Source organism: Daphnia magna, linkage group LG10, assembly GCF_020631705.1.
Source record: "Daphnia magna isolate NIES linkage group LG10, ASM2063170v1.1, whole genome shotgun sequence".
In the NCBI taxonomy this organism is placed as follows: domain Eukaryota; kingdom Metazoa; phylum Arthropoda; class Branchiopoda; order Diplostraca; family Daphniidae; genus Daphnia; species Daphnia magna.
In genome coordinates this window covers 708,158-727,938 of record NC_059191.1, presented here as the reverse complement: position 1 = coordinate 727,938, position 19,781 = coordinate 708,158, and the positions used below count along the sequence as shown (strand labels likewise).

At 39.7% G+C, this 19,781-nt stretch overlaps 7 protein-coding genes across 7 annotated transcripts; 5 read left to right on the top strand and 2 right to left on the bottom strand.

Moving 5' to 3' along the window:
* Window positions 1–11: 11 nt before the first annotated feature.
* On the top strand, window positions 12–2,678 carry LOC116932608. Its single transcript, XM_045180397.1, has 4 exons — window positions 12–428; window positions 491–615; window positions 697–954; window positions 1,017–2,678. Exons 2-4 carry the CDS (start codon window positions 587–589, stop codon window positions 1,516–1,518), a joined length of 789 nt encoding a protein of 262 aa, XP_045036332.1. The 5' UTR covers window positions 12–428; window positions 491–586; the 3' UTR covers window positions 1,519–2,678.
* Window positions 2,466–3,608, bottom strand: LOC116932614. Its single transcript, XM_032940405.2, has 2 exons — window positions 3,253–3,608; window positions 2,466–3,169 (listed from the first exon to the last, which is right to left on the bottom strand). Exons 1-2 carry the CDS (start codon window positions 3,513–3,515, stop codon window positions 2,827–2,829), a joined length of 606 nt encoding a protein of 201 aa, XP_032796296.2. The 5' UTR covers window positions 3,516–3,608; the 3' UTR covers window positions 2,466–2,826.
* Window positions 3,609–6,582: 2,974 nt separating this feature from the next.
* Window positions 6,583–7,678, top strand: LOC116932609. Its single transcript, XM_032940400.2, has 2 exons — window positions 6,583–6,929; window positions 6,987–7,678. The coding sequence occupies exons 1-2, from the start codon at window positions 6,598–6,600 to the stop codon at window positions 7,438–7,440; spliced, it is 786 nt and encodes a 261-aa protein (XP_032796291.2). The 5' UTR covers window positions 6,583–6,597; the 3' UTR covers window positions 7,441–7,678.
* A 1,666-nt stretch (window positions 7,679–9,344) lies between these two features.
* On the top strand, window positions 9,345–10,531 carry LOC116932607 (mucin-5AC). Its single transcript, XM_032940398.2, has 2 exons — window positions 9,345–9,682; window positions 9,759–10,531. The coding sequence occupies exons 1-2, from the start codon at window positions 9,420–9,422 to the stop codon at window positions 10,315–10,317; spliced, it is 822 nt and encodes a 273-aa protein (XP_032796289.2). The 5' UTR covers window positions 9,345–9,419; the 3' UTR covers window positions 10,318–10,531.
* Window positions 10,532–12,520: 1,989 nt separating this feature from the next.
* Window positions 12,521–13,452, top strand: LOC116932610. Its single transcript, XM_032940402.2, has 2 exons — window positions 12,521–12,812; window positions 12,868–13,452. The coding sequence occupies exons 1-2, from the start codon at window positions 12,565–12,567 to the stop codon at window positions 13,286–13,288; spliced, it is 669 nt and encodes a 222-aa protein (XP_032796293.2). The 5' UTR covers window positions 12,521–12,564; the 3' UTR covers window positions 13,289–13,452.
* A 130-nt stretch (window positions 13,453–13,582) lies between these two features.
* On the top strand, window positions 13,583–15,480 carry LOC116932590. The gene is made up of 3 exons (XM_032940369.2): window positions 13,583–14,058; window positions 14,161–14,255; window positions 14,310–15,480. The coding sequence occupies exons 1-3, from the start codon at window positions 13,989–13,991 to the stop codon at window positions 15,357–15,359; spliced, it is 1,215 nt and encodes a 404-aa protein (XP_032796260.2). The 5' UTR covers window positions 13,583–13,988; the 3' UTR covers window positions 15,360–15,480.
* An 842-nt stretch (window positions 15,481–16,322) lies between these two features.
* On the bottom strand, window positions 16,323–19,490 carry LOC116932564 (elongator complex protein 2). The gene is made up of 11 exons (XM_032940334.2): window positions 19,312–19,490; window positions 19,037–19,235; window positions 18,850–18,972; window positions 18,561–18,788; window positions 18,264–18,503; window positions 17,975–18,198; window positions 17,763–17,912; window positions 17,515–17,698; window positions 17,300–17,449; window positions 16,581–17,241; window positions 16,323–16,514 (listed from the first exon to the last, which is right to left on the bottom strand). The coding sequence occupies exons 1-11, from the start codon at window positions 19,453–19,455 to the stop codon at window positions 16,382–16,384; spliced, it is 2,436 nt and encodes an 811-aa protein (XP_032796225.2). The 5' UTR covers window positions 19,456–19,490; the 3' UTR covers window positions 16,323–16,381.
* Window positions 19,491–19,781: the final 291 nt, after the last annotated feature.

The window sequence follows — 19,781 nt, the reverse complement described above, 5'->3', positions numbered from 1 at the left end:
CTTTTTAAAAAGGTCATCATAAACTATAATTTAAATGTTCGTCAAGAACAATGGTCGGAGAAGTTTGTTTCCGCTTTCACAGGTCCATCGGTTCTAAGTGATTCACTGGACAAAAGAATCTAAGAACATTGTACATGTACACCCCCCATTGTGAGTTATTATGTATATGCAGTTTCATAAGCACGAGGGGTCTTCTTCTTATAGCTAACGTGGCCACCGACCACTCAGGTTCAACGACTTTTTGAGTAAAGCATTTTCCATTTTTCACTGTCGAGTTGATTGAATGTTTCAACTCATGTTCGTGACAGCTGAAGAAAAAAAAATCCATTGCAATTTTTCTTGCCCGTATGCAAAATCACTGCATTATTGGAGCGAGACCAAAACAGTTTTTTTTTTATAGACAGGTATCATACCATTGGAAATTCAAGGTAAGAAACCTTGATTTTTTTTTACAGAGTTTTTCCGTACTGATTGTCTATTTGATATGCAGAAACCATATTGGACTTCAGATAGAAATTCACATTGTTTCTGGCTCTGTTGTTGGTGACCACACAAAAAAACAAATCAGCATCAAATATGTCGTATCATGGACAGCTCTGAACTTGAACCTGCGAGGTATAAAAGAACCCAGAAATAGCAGATTGAAATATTACCTGGTCGCAGTTTGCTTGTTCAATCCACTCAACTTTGTCTTAGAAAAATGAACATCTTTGTTCTGATTTTCCTGGTCGGCTTGCAGTCATTTACGTGGGCCTACTTTGTTGAAGGGCCACTGTTCCAAGACGCAACTTCCTTCACCTTCGACATTTCGACATCGACGCTGATCAAACCGACTCCTTGTTACATCACGTCCGATTCCGTCTCTCAATGCCGAAGAAAGCGAGGAGTAGAAGAAAAACCACGAATCATTCACTTCGATGACGACCTGGATGTTGCACCATCGGCTGTTATCGGGTATTAATTTGATTTCTTGCATAAATTATTCCTGATTTAACAAATAAAATTAATTAACACAGGGTTGAAACGACTCTTGCCCCACGTTTGATAACGAAACGTTATAATTCGAAAACAGTTCACAGCTCGTTCGACAATTCATATTCCGCATCGGTTAACATTTTCCGACAACTTGCTGCTAAACGTCGTAACAATAAAATCACAGTCGGTGATTGTGGGTTGTCTACCGTCAATTTCAGCCAGTTCCTCTCATGTTTGGGCATGACTGTTCAAGAAACAACAACATTGACGGCCACCTTTACACAAACCGAAACCTTGTCTTCTGGTTATACTACGATGACCGTGTTAGGTTGTACCCCTGCAGGTTTCCTTTACACTTATTGTCCAGCAGCTGCGTCTGTCATAGAAACTTTGGGCTCTCGTACACATTATTTGCCCCCGTTGAAAACAATTGATGAATCAGCGGCTGCACAGCCCTCGTTGAGGGCGTCCGGGTCGACTGGATCAGTAAACGAGGAAAAACGTGTCGAATCCAGGATCTATAAAATCAAACTGATTTGTTAATTAAAGAAGTCCGGGCTAAATCTGTCGTTTAGCTATGGCGAGAAAGATGACAAACGATTGTATCTATGGTATTATCAATGTTCGAACCATTTTATCACTTAATCATTTATTCTAATTATTGTGCCTTGATTGGTCTTTGCCTAATCTAGTTTCGCCGTTCTTTTCGGTGGGGTTTTCACTAATCAGGGAATTTTATAATCAATAAAAAGATGATTTGAGTTTTTGATCTTTCAATAATTTAGCAGACGAATAACGGCCATAATGCCCATAACGGAATAATAGGTGGAACCCGATTTTTCTTTGTCAACTCAATTCACCGAATGATATAGTGCAATGTAAAATTTATAAGCTGTTGGGACCCTACCCGTAACTGGCAATACAAGTATTGATATTATATTTGATGTTTAAGAAGATGTTCTAGGGATTGTCATGCACCAGGAAGAGACGAAAGGGCGGAACGATGCCCCCGAAATGCCAACTTGCTGTTGCTGAGGAGAAACAAAGGTAGATGTGCAGAATCTTCACCTAGTTTCTATTATGGAGTGTCAAATCAGATACAAAGCTTTTATTTTACATGCATTCTCTGAAATTTTATTGAATCCTAATTTTCTCAACAAAATCTACGATACGAGCCATAAGCTGAGCTCGATATTCATCAAAACGTTAGTCCCACTTTAATTCAATGTTTTTCCGGTCTCAATATTTAATGGTATGCTACGATGATTTAATTGATTATTTTTTACATTAGTTGTGCAGACAAACTTATTGTAATTCTTTATCTTGCATAACTTTGAAAAGTTTGAAGAAAGTTAAATGGGCACACCGGCTTTTCCCCAAGGAATACCATTTCCACAAAATGATTTATCAATCGAATTTGATTTCTCCGATGTTATTTCAAGTAGGTGTACATAATATAGAACTAAAATATTGCTAGCGATATAAACACATTTTTGCTGCAAGAATCTTTTATTGATGTGGAAAAAGGTCGTATAGTAGAAACAGAAGAAGAAAATATTTTAGATAGCCATTGGAATTGATTTTTTTAAAGCCATGGAAACGAAGCATCAAATAACTTAGACAACAAATAACAAAAACAAAGGAAAAGTACACATCAAGATCACATCAAAGTTTAACAGATGATCCACTAGAAGGATTATTTTTTAAAAAATGATCTTTCAGGTGTTGGTTTGAAGCAATGCATTGCAGCATTTTCATGGATCGGCCAGGAATTGCACAAGTCTTTTACCATTAACGAATTCGATATAGTACAGGATGCGGAAGCATTAAACTGACTATAGCTGAATTCATTTAAATCATTGAAGGGCAATAAGTGTAAGGGAAACCTGCTGGTGTACAGCCCTTGACGGTCATTATGACGGTTCCCGAGGACACGGTTTCGAGTTCTGTAAAAGTGGCCGTCAATGTTGTAGTCTCTTGAACAGTCATGCCCAGGCAGGCGAGGAACTGGCTGAGATTGACGGTGGATTGACCGCAATCACCGACTGTGATTTTATTGCTACGGCCCTTAGCAGCAATTTGTCGGAAAATATTCTGAGAGTTGAAATACGTATCGTCGAAGGAGCCGATAACCTTTTCGGAATTGTAGAAATTCATCGGGTTCAATGCACGAGGAACGGGAGTGGCTTCAATTCTACGTTTTGATAAGGTATACAAAATGTGCTGTGTTTAAATGGAATGATTTGTCGTATGAAAAAGGAAGCAATTTTTGTTTACCCAAATACGGCTGATGGTTGAATTTCCAAACCTTCGTCTTGCACGAATTCGGGTTTCTCTTCGATGCCACGTTTACGCCGACACTGGTTGACTACGCCGGATGTAATGTAACAAGTTGTTTGTTTTTCAACTGTCTTTGTCTCTACGACGATGGTGAAAGAGGTTAGCCCCGAAAGGAGCGGTTCTCCATGAAGATTGAGGCTTGCCCAAGCAGACGATACACAGCAGCCAATCAAGAAAGATACCAAAAAGATATTAGACATGATGGGTAAAAGAGTTTACTTGAGGAGAATCAATTGAAGCGACTGAATCGGGCAGTTGTCTGGACAGACTGAAGAGACGATGTTTTTCTTGGGTTCTTCCTACTCTTTTATATGCACGCAGAATTGTATTCTGCGTATGGCAAGGTGATGAGCCACCCTGTGTGCACTCTTTTATTTTGCGAGTGTTAAAAAAAAACTGGTTAGCAAAAAATAAAGGAATTCCGGTTTTACAATCATCTGAAGGCATCGATCTGAGAAAAGTCTGTCGCCCTTTTTTTCTCTGTTCATAAAGAATTGAGTTTTTGACTTTTTGTTGTTTTGTCCAACGAATATTTGTCAATGTCGTCTGCTTTGTACTGATAATTTTCATCTCGCAGTTAAAATCAAATATTCTTTGACTACACCATGAAGATATCTGAAAAAAACTAAAACATCTGCCAGTGGATGCAAAGTGCTAAGAAGAAATGATTACAAGAACCATTCATCACATCAAGATTCACTCAATACTTAGAGGTATGATGTTTCATTTGAAATTCAATAATTGTAGTGCTTAAACATAACCATGTTTGACCAATCGAGTCTCATTTTAACTCTTACGATAGTATCTGAGCTACGAGAGGTCAAAGAAGGTTGTGAACTTGATTTGAAATTCATCCACATCTTTAACTTTTGTAAGTTTTTCATGCTACTGGATTCTTTAATGTTATCAAGATAACACTGAACTTGTTTTACAGAGGAAATTAATTTTAGCTGAGAATGAATTTTGAGGTAAAAACCATTTGCATGTAGTTTTATCTGCATATTGACAACACCAAGTCGATAGATCGACATTGATTCTTTTCGGTCGTACTACGTCTAACGGAAATCTAGCAAATAAAACATTTTTTTTTGTCCTCGTAATGGAAGAAGAATATGGCGGTGAATCTTGGTCATTTGCCCAAATATAAGAATGTACTTTTTTTTTTTTGTTGGGTTGTCATACCGGTTGGCATATCTTAGTACACACTGTTTTGGGGTCAACTCAGATGGTATGCTGTGAACTCTATCCCGTTCGGTGGTCGATAAAAGAAAAAGAAAATTGCCAACGTTTTTGCAACTGACTGGCTCACCCACACATCGTGAACTGTCAAAGCCTATACGGGAATTCGAAACGAATACGTGCATTGACATATTTGATTGCAGTCGACTTAATATATTAGCTGAAATGTAATTTTTTTTTTATCCTAAAAGGAATGCCCAGCAAATGCCCTGATTGGAATGCCAAAAGAATTTGACATTCCAAACATAAATTTATAGTTAAAGAACCATTCCTGTGTTTGCGTGATTCAATGCGTTGGTCTCCCATATGTGACGTGCTAAAGTCATTCTATATATCGTGTCATGTTTGATTTCAGATACAAGTAGAAATGGCGTGAAGCCAGTTGTACGAAATTTCGATGTCAATCAAATTGCCAAATCTGGGAATTTTTTACATGAAACCATCGATTTTTGTTTTACGGGCGGTACTTTTCACGCTATGATAATATCTTTAAAGACGACGTTACCGAAAGTTAATGCAATATTATTCCAAACTGAAGTTTAGAACAAGGTTGAATTCTGAATTCTGCTCTATGCGAAAAAGAACTGACACCGGAAAAAGGTGTGATTTTGACGATCTTGGGGTTCATGTTTTAAAAGATTCGTATTATTAAATAAGAGATATCCGTTTCTTTTTGAAGGATCCCCTGTTTCTTTCCTTTTCAAACCATTTGCTTTCAAAACTTCTTGAGTATTGCGACCATTTAGGTAAAACAGCCTTTCTAGGACGTTTGATTTTCACATGTCGGTCACATCACACCAACTTGATGCGTTGGTATAAATGTACCCTGTCAACCTTATTCGGAAAAAAATGGCAAACTTCCAGTTAGAGTTTCGAGGGAAACAGGTTTTCTTCAACTGTCGACCACATGATGAATGCTGTCAACACTTTTCTTGAATCGAAAACCCCCAGATCGTTATAAAGTCTTGGATGCTTTCGACGTTCAAAAACGAAACGATCGTAGACTCAATTCAGCAAACAGGAAATTACTGTATCTAGGTGAATTGGGTTGATCAAAAGATTGCATCCAGTACCTTTTGATCAAAGTCTACATCTCACGAACCCGAGCCTTGACAACAGAATTTTTCATCGGAGGTGCTAATCGAAAACCAACCGGTCGTTGCCTTTTCCTAACTTTTGAACGTGTTTAAAAAGATGAGACTGATTTTCAGCAAAAGTTCATGGTATGTTATCACACATTTCGCTCGTGGTTACATACTTAAATGGCAATCCAGGTTTTTGTGGATATCTTGTTTTCAAAAGTACGCTTTGCGTGAGTTAGATCATTCGAAGATCAACATGCAAATGACAACTGGACAAGATTCCCGTTAGAGTTCGATAGATCAAAAGGTGTGACGTTGACCGAACTGATCAGTTAGCGTACCGCTTTGGTGTGAGACAAGTCAAATGAATTCATTGCCATCCCGCTGTATCCTTTGCTTATTTGCGTTTGTCATTGCCTTTTTTGGTTGTGTGTTCCCTTTTTTTTTTTTTTGCAAAATTTTATATCGACGAATCCTTCAGTTCTGATGCATAAAAATAGAACGAAAAAAAAAAAGACAGAATTTTAGATCGATCGTGCACCTTTCGGTGTATTGTCGGTACCTTTAACTTTGATGAAACTGATGATATTAGACGAGACAGGAAGGACCCGATAGCAAATGAAGCACAACTGATCCTGCGATACGGATCCATCCACCCAAAAAACAGTACCAAATTTTATTAAACAAAAAGAATATTCTTCTGCTTACCTTTGCAGGCGGTAACTCTATTTTTCATTCGTCCTCAGATTCTAATCAGTGGTTTGCATAACTGACGGTTTACATTAGAATACACCTAGTACATTCAACCGGTTTTTTTGCTTGCCAAATCTTGCTGTTTGGAAGCAAAAAAAGTAGGTGAGTTTCAAATCCTTTTACCTTTTGTGATCAAACAAATGTTCTTATGCCACTAGGACGCGGAAACGTTGGATGGAGATGACGTACCATCGCATATAAAAGAGCAATGAGATCCATCTGTACCAAGCTGTGTCTTTCAGACTCTTCCAGACTCAACCAGTCGTCTTTAGAAGTCTTCTCCAAGATGTTTGCATTCTTATTCTTGGCTGGTCTGTTCTCTTCGACTTGGGCAAGTCTCAATCTTCACGATGGGCCGCTGCTTCCCCCAGCAACAGCTTTCACCTTTGAGGTGACAAGTTCAGTACTGACCAAGCCTACGACTTGCTACATCACATCCGGTATGGTTTCTCAATGCCGAAGGAAGCGTGGAATGGAAGAGAGGCCCTTAATTATTCACTTCGATGACGATCTGGAAGTTGCACCATCGGCCGTTCTCCCGTAAATAATTTTTCCTAATAATTTTGACAAATAATTTTTATAATTTAATGCATGCAGGGTGGAAACGACGGCCGTTCCCCGGGCAATCAATTCACTGGACATTTTTAAGGGAAACAATGTTTTCAGCTCGTTCGACGATTCCTATTTCAACACGCAGAACCTTTTCAGTCAGCTGACAGCCAAGGGCGGTAGCAATGTCATCACGGTTGGTGATTGCGGTCGATCTACCGTCAATCTCGTCCAATTCCTTTCCTGTTTGGGTTTGACTGTCCAGGAAACAACTACATTGACGGCCACCTTCACGCAAACCGAAACCTTGTCCAGCGGTTACGCTATAATGACTGTCTTGGGTTGCACTCCAGCAGGTTTTCCTTACACTTATTGTCCGTCAACTGTAACTGCAACAAAAAAGTTAGATTTAATGCCAAGTATGCCGGACATTGTGACTTCCGAAATTACCAGTCCCGACACTTCGCCCAAAACGAAATCCAAGCCCAGGAATCGTCTCTAAGAAAAAGAAATTGCCAAAACTCTCGGCCCAAGACGCAAACTTCTGATGTCTGAAGAATATTTTGCTTATTCCGTTTATGTGTTTAGACCATGAACTTTTCTTTTGCTAACTAAATTATAGAAATAATAATTCCCGCTGGTCGGTGGAATAATTGAAAATGCTTTTTATGCTTAACACGCTTTTATATCTGTTCAATTTATACAAGAACAAACTAAATAAATATATGGTGTCTGTAAAATTGCAGTTTTCTTTCTGTCGTCAGCTGTCATTGAAAATAAAAATGATACACCAATAAATTTTTATTAAAGATAAATTCCAACAATATGACAATGTTGAATTGAAATTGTTTTGAAGTATTTGAAAACCCTGTCTTCGCACAGAGAGTTGTCTCCACAGTTTTTTGAAGCTCTAATGCATAAATTGTATGAGAAATCTAAAAGAGAATTCAGATTAAATTAAACCACGAACTTGTGCTTCTTGTTCCAGTTCTCTCAGTGATGATCAACACCTTATCGGGCATTCGCACACCGGTAATGCAGATTGAATTTCGAAACCATTTAAAGTTTTAGAAGTCCATTACCCCCACCTACAGCAAAGTGGAAAAGTTGGAATAATAGCATGTGAATTTGTCATCCGGTAGTTTATTCATGTTGAATTTGCATACAATTGAAATGGCATGTCTCAAACCCCTCCACCCAACTCGAAGTAATGGTTATTTTTCAAACAACACAAACAAGAAAGAAACTGGTGATTATTTCGCTAACTTTTAATGGTTAGAAAATGCTGATTATTGGGTAGTTTCCAACCAACCAGTTTAATTCCATTACCTAAATTAAGACCTAAGACTTAAGACTCTTGCATATCTTTTGGCAACAAGAAATGATGTTTAATGGAAATTATTTCAAACTGTTTTTTTAGCCATTAACGGGATGGCTTTGTTGCCATTATTTCGTGAGTGGTGGATTTCTCATTAGAATCCGACTAAAATAATCAGCACGTTGGTCAACGACCAGCAAATTGAATTCCATTTGGAAAGACGACACAAGTACATTATCAATGCCGGACCACATTAAAAGCAGAACATCAACTCCGACGGACTGCCCAGTTGATGCATACAGCCAATTCTTTTTTACTGCAATAATATGGTTAACAAAATTAGTATGAAACAAATTTTTTTAGTGCAGAATGCCCAATAACAAGTTCAATGAGTCTCTACTTGATTAACAGATACCTCGTGCGGGATTCAAGTTTTTGTATCAGCAAAACTAACCGCGGAAGTGGTGATGGAGCGTTCATAATCCCAACCCACTTCACCTTTTCGAGTCGATCTCGATCGAAAAATATGTGCCGTTCTATTTGCATAGCAAACATATTCCAGTACCCGCATATCTCAGGTCAAACACATCGCCAATAGAAGACGCCCCAAACCAAAAATCACCTGGCAAGTAAACTGTCACCGTGAAAATCTGAAATGTTTCCTATTATTTTACGGTAATAGCCCAATTTCTGACCATAGGTAATAAAGTAAAAAAATTAAAAAGAAAACTAATTAAAAACTTAAACTTCTAATGTTGTTAGCCAGACAGAAAAATTCAATATTTTGTGCATAAAATGAAAAATTATTTTCTCTGCTCGTGTCTTTAGATCGTCCCCAGATTACAAGAACCGGAATTCTTTTATTTTGTTGCATGACTGGCTGGCTTTACATGACAACGTGTTGGTATGTACAGCAGGTTTTTTCGCTTTAGAGCGTTTTGCTGATTTTTATTTTGGACCTTACAAAAAAAAAGAAGGTGGGGCGAACCCGTGTCAAGTTTCTCTCCTCGCTAACCAAGAAAAAACTACCGTTTGGAAGAGGATCACGAACGTGATTTTGCCAGATATATAAGGGAGCCGTTGGTGCGAATAAAATCACTGTGTCTTTCAGACTCTTTGCCAATTCAGTCGCATAAAATAGAATCCATTTTTTTTTCTCTAAGATGTTAAAAATGTTTGTACTTTTAGCTTTGGCTGGTTTGCTGTCATCCGCTTGGGCTAGTATCAATCTCCATGACGGACCATTGTTAGCTGGAGAGACCTCTTTCACCTTTGAGGTAACCACTTCAACATTTGAGAAGAAAACGACTTGCTACGTTACATCCGGCGTAGTGTCGCAATGTCGACGAAAGCGCGGCATGGAAGAGAAACCCGAAGTCATCGAATCGTACGATAATTTAGAGATTGCACCATCAGCCGTTCTCGGGTAAAACATTTTTTAAAATTTTTACAACACATTGAAATTTGAATAAATTGAATTCTAAATGATTTAACGGCTATAGAATTCAACCTACTCCTGTTCCTCGTGCCATCCATCGCTTGTATCCGGAGAGAGTCTCCAGTTCTTTCGATGATACGTATTTCAAATCTCAGAACATTTTCCGACAACTTGCTGCTAAGGGTCATAGCAATAAAATCACAGTTGGCGATTGCGGTCTATCCACCGTCAATCTCAGCCAGTTCCTCGCCTGCCTGGGCATGACTGTTCAAGAGACCACAACATTGACGGCCACTTTTACAGAAACCAAAACCGTGTCCAAGGGTTACACCATAATGACCATCGCCGGTTGTTTGCCAGTACGTTTCCCCTACATTTCTTGTACTGCGGTTCAGGATGGTCCCTCTACCAGCAGCATTGAGCCAACTACCTCTGAGACGACAACTGGAACTATTTCCGTTGAGCCAACTACCTCTGAGACAACAACTGGAACTACTTCCATGGAGCCAACTACCTCTGAGACGACAACTGTAACTACTTCCGTGGAGACAACTACAATTACAACCGATGATCCGTCCACCGTTACTTCCACTAGCCCAACCAGCACTACAACACCACCATAAGCCTTCGTGATGAAGCTTGAAAATTACGACATCAGATTTCATGGATCACAAACAAAAACTGAAGAACTTGACTTCGAAAATTTTGGAATTGGGGATTTTATTCGATTTCTAATTTAAATTTTTCATTCTTTCTTAAATGATTTAAGCAGTGCTTGTTATTTAAATTTTTCTCTGTCCCTATACTACATAATATTAAACAGTTTTTGGTCTGAAATCGTCGAATTATTGATTCCAATTTCGTGACAAAGTTAAAGAAAACTTAAATTCTGAAGAAGCTAAGGATAAAGTCTAGCTAGAATAATGCTGACATTTAAAAAAAACGTTCATGATATCTGAACAGGTTACGCACACCACTCTGGCCGTTCATTGATGCAAAACTTGACATAGGACAAGGTCAATGCTTCCAAATAGACGTAAATTAACTGCAACCAAATTAAGCTAGATATAGAAGTGCAGCACATTAAAATAATTTTAATGGTGACAATGAGTCTAAGAAAAAACAGGTTTTGTTTTCGTGAAAGGTCACGTAAAAATGCACTCTACACACTAATTTGTATCGCAAATTCACTAGAATTCGTCAACAAGATAAATAAATAAACAAGCAATCATCCAAAACATCCTTCTTTTTCGTATTATTTTGTAGCGAATTCTTTCACCCGTATAAATCGCAACCATGAAAGGAGGTATACGGACGTGATTTCCAATCACGCGTGATCCGGTTTTTGCATGACACTCCAGGACAGTTATGTTATGCCTGGTGACCAAAATCAGAATTTGTCACTGATTTTCAAACAGACATATCTTTGACGCGATGACCAAAATCAATCAAGCGGTTTTCAGTTGACTACAAGAACATCTGCCCTTTTCCCACGTAGCGGGACTTGCAGAATCGAAATCTAATTTCAAATCAGATGTGCATTTGTATTAGCTGCTTCTTCCTTTGTCAGTCACAGTTATTTACATTCGAGATAAACACAAGTATACATAATTGAGTGAAAATTATGCAAAAAAAGAGAGGATTAGAAAACTCAACGTGAAAAACTTGGGAGAAGGACGGGGACGTATCATGTCCTTCCCTTTAGCTATTTAGAAGAAAAGGTAGATACATTTTTCTTTTTTGGTTGCCCATCCTTGGCTAATGACCTAATGCAATTAAAAAGTAAAACTGTCATTTGCAAGGCAGTCACAATCGTCTTGTCGTAGATGTCGTTGATGGGACAGTTTTCCATCCATTATTGAAATGTTTTGAGTGCGAAGACGTTTTCGTTCATCATCAGTTACCATTTTCAACTCTTCTATCTGTAACAAGGTAGGTTACTTTATGACTCGTTATGTTTTTGTGTGATACATGGTTTTGTTTTAGGAATGTATTACTTATTCTAAAGATTTCCTTTCTTGACCAATACTTTTCAATGCCATTTCATAAACCCTTGTCTCATCCAGACAGTAGAATGGGGTCGTAAGACAGACGATATGATATCGTTTATAACAATACGTGATAATCATTTTACTCTGTCACACAATTCAATAACCATGTTTCAAATGTACGTCACTATACCTCTGGCACTTTTGTTTTGGTGCCGGCGGAAGCGACGAGCAGAAAAGACACTGCGTCGCATGTTCTTTCGTGAAACTGAATTCGATACATCATCCTTCAGAATGGGAATTTATTCGTGCTTTCCCGTGTGCTTGAATTTTTTGTTTAGAAATATTTTCTTCAGCTCTTTCTACGATTGGCATCGTCGTCAATTCCATGACATAACTGTTTTCGTCAGGGGTTGGTAAAATTGGCATATCATTTTTCAATGACAGGTTTTGTTTTGGTTTTGTCGGGGTCATCTTGAAACAATCACTTGAGAAACCAACGAAGATGTAGACTGCACAAACACGCGATGCAGGAACTTAACAAGGTAAAAGTACAAGGCATCGAAAGATATTAATCACATATTTTAAAGGTCATTGCTCTTTCGTTGTCAGTCCGGTTTCATTGCAACCAACGAAAACATCAACTTGATTATATGTACCTTATTTGTTTCTTTACAGTTTGCATGGCCTTATAAGTGAGTTCATCAAACTAGTTGTTAATTCCGTGCCAATTTCGCACTTTCAACACAATTCTGGGCAAGCCAAACCAAAAATGAAAGACTCGACCACCATCTACTGCAGTATAAAATACAACGGTATGTCCCTGTTGCGATGCTATTGATTTCCAAACTCTTGCCCGTGCAGTCGATTCTTTCTCCAAATATGTCCAGCAAATCTATTGTGCTTTTATTTCTTTTCCAGTCTTCCGTATTGGCTAAGATCAATCTTCACGGAGAACCGCTGTTTACCGGTGTGACATCGTTTAGCTTTGACATCTACACTTCAACAACGATAAAACCGACACCCTGTTTCGTTACGGCCGGTGTTGTTACGCCTTGTCGCCGGAAGCGTGGAATCAATGAGAGGCCTCATTTCGTCTATTCAGAGATGTCACCATCGAGTGTAATTGGGTAACAACATTTGAATTCTACAATTCTATATCAATTTAATTAATTTTTTTTCAAGGGTTGAGATTACCACTGCTCCACAACTATCGCCAGTCGACGTGAGCTCCATCGTCAGTTCAATTGACGATTCCACTTCGCTGTTTCGACAATTGAGAGGTCTTGGTAATGTCATTTCAGTTGGTGATTGTGGCCGATCGACCGTCAATTTGAGCCAGTTTCTTTCGTGTTTGGGTTTAACTGTCCAAGAAACAGCAACGCTCACGGCCACCTATACGTTAACTAAGACCTTCTCCACCGGGTATAGATCGATGACTGTATTAGGTTGCACTCCATCTGCCTTCCCTTATGTTAAATGTCCTGTGACTAATAGCACAAGTGACAGTACTGATGATGTTGTCGTGATATGGGAGACTGTGGAGAATCCAGAAACTACTGAAGATCCAACTACAGATTATCCACAATATTTCTTCAGAAGTTAGTTGACACAAGTGCAATTGTTTGGGCTTTTCATCTCGACGTAGCATTGGATTTTCATTTTCTTATTTATCGTGTGGTTTGTTTGAATTTAGCTTTACATTCGAGGATTCTATTTATTATTTTCAAATTTTGTTGGATGCAGGAAATCTAATTGTTATCTAACAAACTATGTGTTTAGTTTTTTAATAGTTTCGGTACTCCGGCCGGATGGATTCCCAGTTTTGTCTTTCGTTTTATCAGATCTGTGGCAGGTGTACATCTAAAGGAGTGTTCTTTATCATCCGGACTCTTCCATTCACCGTCATTGGGCGAAGCTTAAAGTTTTACAAATCAGACACTTAAGCATATGATGGAAAGACCAAAACAATCAAAAGATAGGATGATGACGTCCGCTCTGTATGCCAGGCTATCGTCTTACATTGTTCTTGTCTATTATTTCAGCTTTTTAGCTTAGGGGTATTGAGTACAGTAGACAGGTGATAATGATATTGACAAATGGATCAGAACAGGTATTTCCATAACCAAGGTGTTTGTTTTCATCATGCCCCAACTTCGTGTTTATTCGTCCGATAACTTCGGCGTCCTGTTTTTTTATGTAAAGAAGGGCAAAAGATGCCAGTTTTACTAGTAACGATCAGATCACAAAGCTACCTGGGAGTAATTGGGAAAGAAGTGGGCAGTAAGAAAAATTCTTAGCTACGAATGGCGTTTACCAGGTGGATGTTGGCGATTGTCTCGCTGACATTGTTGTATGCTGATCCAGCTTTCGCAGGTAAATAACAACAAAATCAAGTATACACTAATGCACAACGTTTTGACGTTTGCTTCCTAATTTGAAAATCAGTCCGTTAACAACTTACTTTTCTGAGAACAGCATGCACGTTTAATCTGGATACGTCTTCGCCCACCTATCCGTCTCATTTGGTAGACAGTTCCGACCAGATCGTTCAACCCACTCTTCAGAACGGGGTATCTTTCATTAGCCAAATGAACTAGGAAAAACTATTAACTCGCATTCTACAGGTTCGAACAATCACTTTAGCAGCAAATCAACTCGTCACAGTTGCTTGTGAAGGCTCGGGCAACGCGCTAACAGCTACCGGTGTCCAGTTCAACTCGGGAAAATGCGCAACGTCCGGTACATCCCTCCAGGTTGGCACGCAGAACTTGGGTTACGGATCATTAGGCTGTAATTCCGTCGTGAAAGAGACCATCAAGGAGACAGGAACATGTTCCAGCACCGGGACAAAGATCGAGATCGGTTGGCAAGTAAGCACAACATTCATCAATCAAATTACAATCTGCCACGTTGAATCGAACGACAACACCTTGTACGCGATCGACACGATTTACGGAGCCAACGTGGCCGCTGACGACAAGCAAAATGAACGTCCTTCTTTCCGTAAAGGAAATTACTACACCGGAGTCGATGTCGACACGGCCTACAGCCAGGATGGCCAGTTGATCACCGTCTCGGAAATTGTTGGATCCAGCACTTTGGGAGCTCAGTACATCGACGTCAGTAAAAGTTATTATTTTGCTCGTGGTCATTTGGCTCCAGATGCGGATTTTATTGATGCCGGAAGTCAGGATGCTACTTATTACTACATCAATGCCGCGCCGCAGTGGCAATCGTTCAATAACGGCAACTGGAAAGCCCTGGAAGCTGGAAGTAGAAATCTAGCCATCAGTCGCAATATTGATCTGGTAGTTTACACGGGCACCTACGAAGTTCTGACGCTGGCTAATGTGAACGGCGTTCAAAAGCCAATCTATTTAGCCCAGGACACTAACAATAACAATGTCCTGCCCGTTCCTAAGTACTACTGGAAGGTTGTTCACGATCCAGCCACCAATAAAGCAACCGCTTTTATTGGCATCAACAATCCGCATTTATCCAGCGTTTCCGGTGCGGATGTTTTCTGCTCTGATGTTTGCAGTCAGATCGGATGGATGTCTTGGACCAACCGCTTCGATATCCCTAAAGGTTATATGTTTTGTTGTACCGCAGCTGCCTTGCACAATGTTGTTCCGCACGCACCCAATTTGGGAAGCATCGGTTTATTGGTTTAATCAGATGCAATTCCGGTTAATTTACCCATTACCTTTAACTACCTTCTCTTCTCTAAAACCTATCCTACAAGTCCCAACTAATTACCCGTTACAAATAGAAGCACATTTATTATTGCCTGCATTTGTGCACTTGTTCTTTATTTGTTGGTTGTCAACTTGTATTGCTGGACATTCAATTTAACTGCATACTAATTAGACCAGTTTTGCACACGATTTACAACCCGTCACACGTCACCTTAAAAATTTTGGACACAAAAAAAAGATGTAGATTGATCTCTGTGCAAACCCAAAGTTCAATTTCAGTTAAATGTCATTCGCCTCGTTTCCATCAAGTTGAATGGCAGTAAAAGAAACTCGAATTGACTCAAAGTGTTAACCACCAATCAGTTACCGGTTTCGTTTGCTAATGTTAACATGCCGCACAGCTCTTGACAGAATATAAATCACATGTGATTACAGGTGAAGAAAACAGGAATTGGCATTTGGTTTATATCTACTGCACTGCATGAATGTTGCACAAGATTGTAGGTAAAAACTTATCAATTCTCATCGTCATTCCATAATTCAGACACAATAACGTGATTCATTGTTTTAACTGGTTTCTCGAGAACCGGGAAGTTCCTTCGGCCATTGACACGTTCATCTAGAACGGAAATTGTAGAATTCTTCATCAGTGTATTTCCTAGTAGGTGCAGCAGTGATGCTTTCGATGTCGAACGAAATCCTAGAGGATGTTTCCCTAATGCAGGTTCACTTTTTCTTTAAAGAATTAAATGGCTGGATTTCCTTGATTTTCATGGGAAAATCTCAAACGAATAATTTTGACATTCATATGCAATTGCTTTGTAGTTTGAATGATAAAAGAGTTCCAATTGCATAAGATTGAGGTTGAATTATCACAGGTTAGACAATTTTCTTTTTAAATAATATAAAAAATTAAAATTGAATTGAACCTGAAAAAGGTTTTGCAATTACGTTTTCTATTTTAGAACCCGATTCTTGATGCAGAAAAAAAATCTAATTTAAAATTCAAGATTGAAGATTTTGAAGGTGTTGTCAGCCCCACACGAGGCCAGCTGGAGAGTCTCCTTGCCACTGTCGTTTCCATTAACTGGACGGAATCGCAACCGTTTGACAGTCATGTGATGAGCTTGACTATTGTGAGAATAACCAATTATCGTATTAACTTTTATAGATAAATATCACTTACAGTTAACATACCTTTGATTCAGGTTGGCCAGGAGTTCCCACTGTGGAATGGAATCTGATGGTGCTGGAATCCAATTGTAAAGCTGTATTTGGCCGTTGTCCAAACCGATGGCAACCAGATAACACCCAGTCGGGAGAACATTGGGACCGCAAGCCACAGCTGTGACAGAATCGGCGCATTCCAGTGGCTTGCCACTTATTCGGTACGACAAAGTATCCCCTGCAACCGGTTCCCAAACGATGACACGCTTGTCACGTGATCCAGTCATGAAATAGCGTGAATCAGGAGACCAATGGCATGACCACAAGATCCGACTTCCACCGCTACCTTTTGCCACCGTCTTTAAAGTGAATTTGCCATCATCCGTCTGGACTTTTTCATGGACGACCCAATTTCTGTCACGGGACACGGACACTAGCTTTTGGCCGTCAGGTGAAAATGCCATTTGCGATACAGTTAAGGCATGAGCTTCCAGTTTTCCAATCAGACTCCAATCGGCAATATCCCAAACGATGATGGATGCATGTTCCGCTTTTTGGGCCTTCGAGGCCGACACCAAGAGTTTGCACTGAGGATCAGCCGCCAGGCTGAAAAGCTCGTAACCGTGACCGTACAATTTCTGAACCTCAGGCCACAGCGTGTTTTGAAGGAGGGTTTCTTCCGTTGGCGGAGCTGATGAACAGGTGAAAGTGAATAAAGGAATTAACAGTCGGATACGTTAATAAGTTACCCATGAGAAGCGTTGGAGTAAAGTGATTTTCAGCGTATAAATCTGATTTTGAATGGGCATTTTTCGGGACCGTGGGGCCATCCGTTTGGTAGATGGGCTTATTGGAAAGGCCCAATGCTGGAACTGCAGCCCCTTGAGGAGCGTTCTGTACTACACTCAAGAACAGTTATTTAAAGCCAGACATTCGGAACGCACAGGATAATGAATCTTGTTACGTTCTGGAAGGGGAACGTCAATATGACAGATACGAGCAAAATTTTCCAGGAAATTATGGGGCGCTTCAAAAACTCTGATGACTTTTTCTTCTGCTCCTGAAGCGAACCGGAAGCGTCCCAGAGAAGTGATGCAAGATAAATCATAGCCGTGAATTTGTGGTCGACTTAATTCGTGCCACGTGATCTAATTGAGAAATTTTGGAACAGGTTTGAAAGGGATTTCTGATTTAGCACAAACAAAAACAAACCTCTTCGTTGGACTCCTGAATCCATGGCGCGTGCAGTCTAGAGGTCTGATCGACGCTGACAGTAATAGCAAAATCACCACTGGGGTCCCATATGAAATCTTCTACTGAATCAAAATGACCACTACACACGACGCCTGGTTTCCATTGGCCCTGCAGATGGTAATACACTTAGGTACGGGAATTGCCTTACATACTAGATGAACGAACAGTACCTCAACGTCGTGCCATAGATGAAGGGCTCCCTGATAGCCATGCGCCAAGATTGAGGTGCCTTGATTGCCAAAGCGGCACCCGTAAAGTCCCAAAGTGTTCCCACCGATTTCGCCAACACGTACTTGGTCAAACCAAATGCCACTAGATGGATCCGCACCCCAGATCGTCATGGTTTTGTCCATAGAACAGGATAATAATCTCAAAGGATTTTTACGACACCCATCTGGAAAAAACTAATTTTATCATCACGACGCATACGGCAACTTTGAGCTCCAAATTTGAACTCACCCTTCAACTCAGACGGTTGCCAATGAAGGCCATACACCCAATTTTCATGACCTTGTAAAACAGTTTCAAGTTGGCATCTGAATTTCAGTTCGTTTTCGTAAATGATGCTGAACTGTCCTTGATTGGATTGGAGGGCTAATTTGTCACCATCAGATTTATCCTTGCTGCTTTCAGGTGAAATCCTCCAAACGCGAATGAGTGTGTCTTGGGCTGCAGAAGCAAGCAGCAAATCACCACTATCTGTTAATATAACAAAAATAAGCTCATGGATAGAACGATATAAACCGCAGGTGATACCTTCAACAGTAAAAGCCAAAGCGCGAACCCAATCTTCATGACCAGGAATCTTCATTGTCCTGACACAAGAAAGTTCTCCATCTAACATCTGAAAATTGAGAAGCTGAACAGATCCATCATCTCCAGCACATGCTATGAGAGGGATTTTATAATCCAGCAATAAATTAACTACACAGTCAAACATCAAAACAGGCTTTGTTATAAACTTTTGCAGAATTCTCCATTCATCTGTAAAATCAGTAAAAAAATCAGGACCGCTAAAACTCTATGGGTGTTTAAGTTATTGTACCATCTTGACCATCTCGAAGCCAAACACAAATTTGGTCACCTCCAACTGCAACAACAACTGTGGCAATATTTTGGTTGTATTTCCAGTAGAAGCCATCGACAGAATTAATACTTGCATCGAGACCTAGAAGAAATTTTGAAATAAATTATCTAGCATGTTTATACATGTAATGAATAACTATATTGACCTATTAACTTGGAAACTCTTTGGCAACCAACACCACCTGATGTTCCACCGTAAGCCCAAACAATAACTGTTCTGTCTGCAGATCCACTAAGAATTTCCATTTCTGGTGAAAACTCTCCATCTTGAATCCACCTGACGCAGTTGACGCGGTCTTGATGTTCATACAGCGTATGCAAAATCTTCCCGTGATTGCCGGCGAACTAGAAAAGAAGAATGTAACATAAACTTACGGCAACGTAAAAAGACGGGTTGCAACTATCCCTACAACTTTCGCACCTTTGGATCATAAACCGCTACAGCACGCGAAGCAGCAAAACAAACCAAATTGTTATTTCCCCAATCAAGAGCGTGAGGAGTGCGATTACAGCCTACACTTGTGTAGGCAGTTCCGACAGCCACGTTGTTCACGGTGGCAGCCATTATTGTTGACAAAAATGTAATGGCTATAGTTCACACAAGGATGGTTGGCATGGTAACAAGAACATGCCAATGTATTACCCAGAGATGAAGGAGAGATGGGCAAGAGCACAGGGAAATAATTCAAAGACCATCAGCGCCACCAAACGTCTGAGAGAAGCAGTACGTAGATTGAATTTTATTTACTCAGGTTATTAATGATTAATTAATTAATTAATTTTAATCCTATCACTGATAGAAGCATCATGAAAAAGTTGACAAATGGTGCACAAATTACGCTTCCGAGTTCACAAAAAGGGGTAGGGAATGTCCAAAAACGTTTTCCCCAG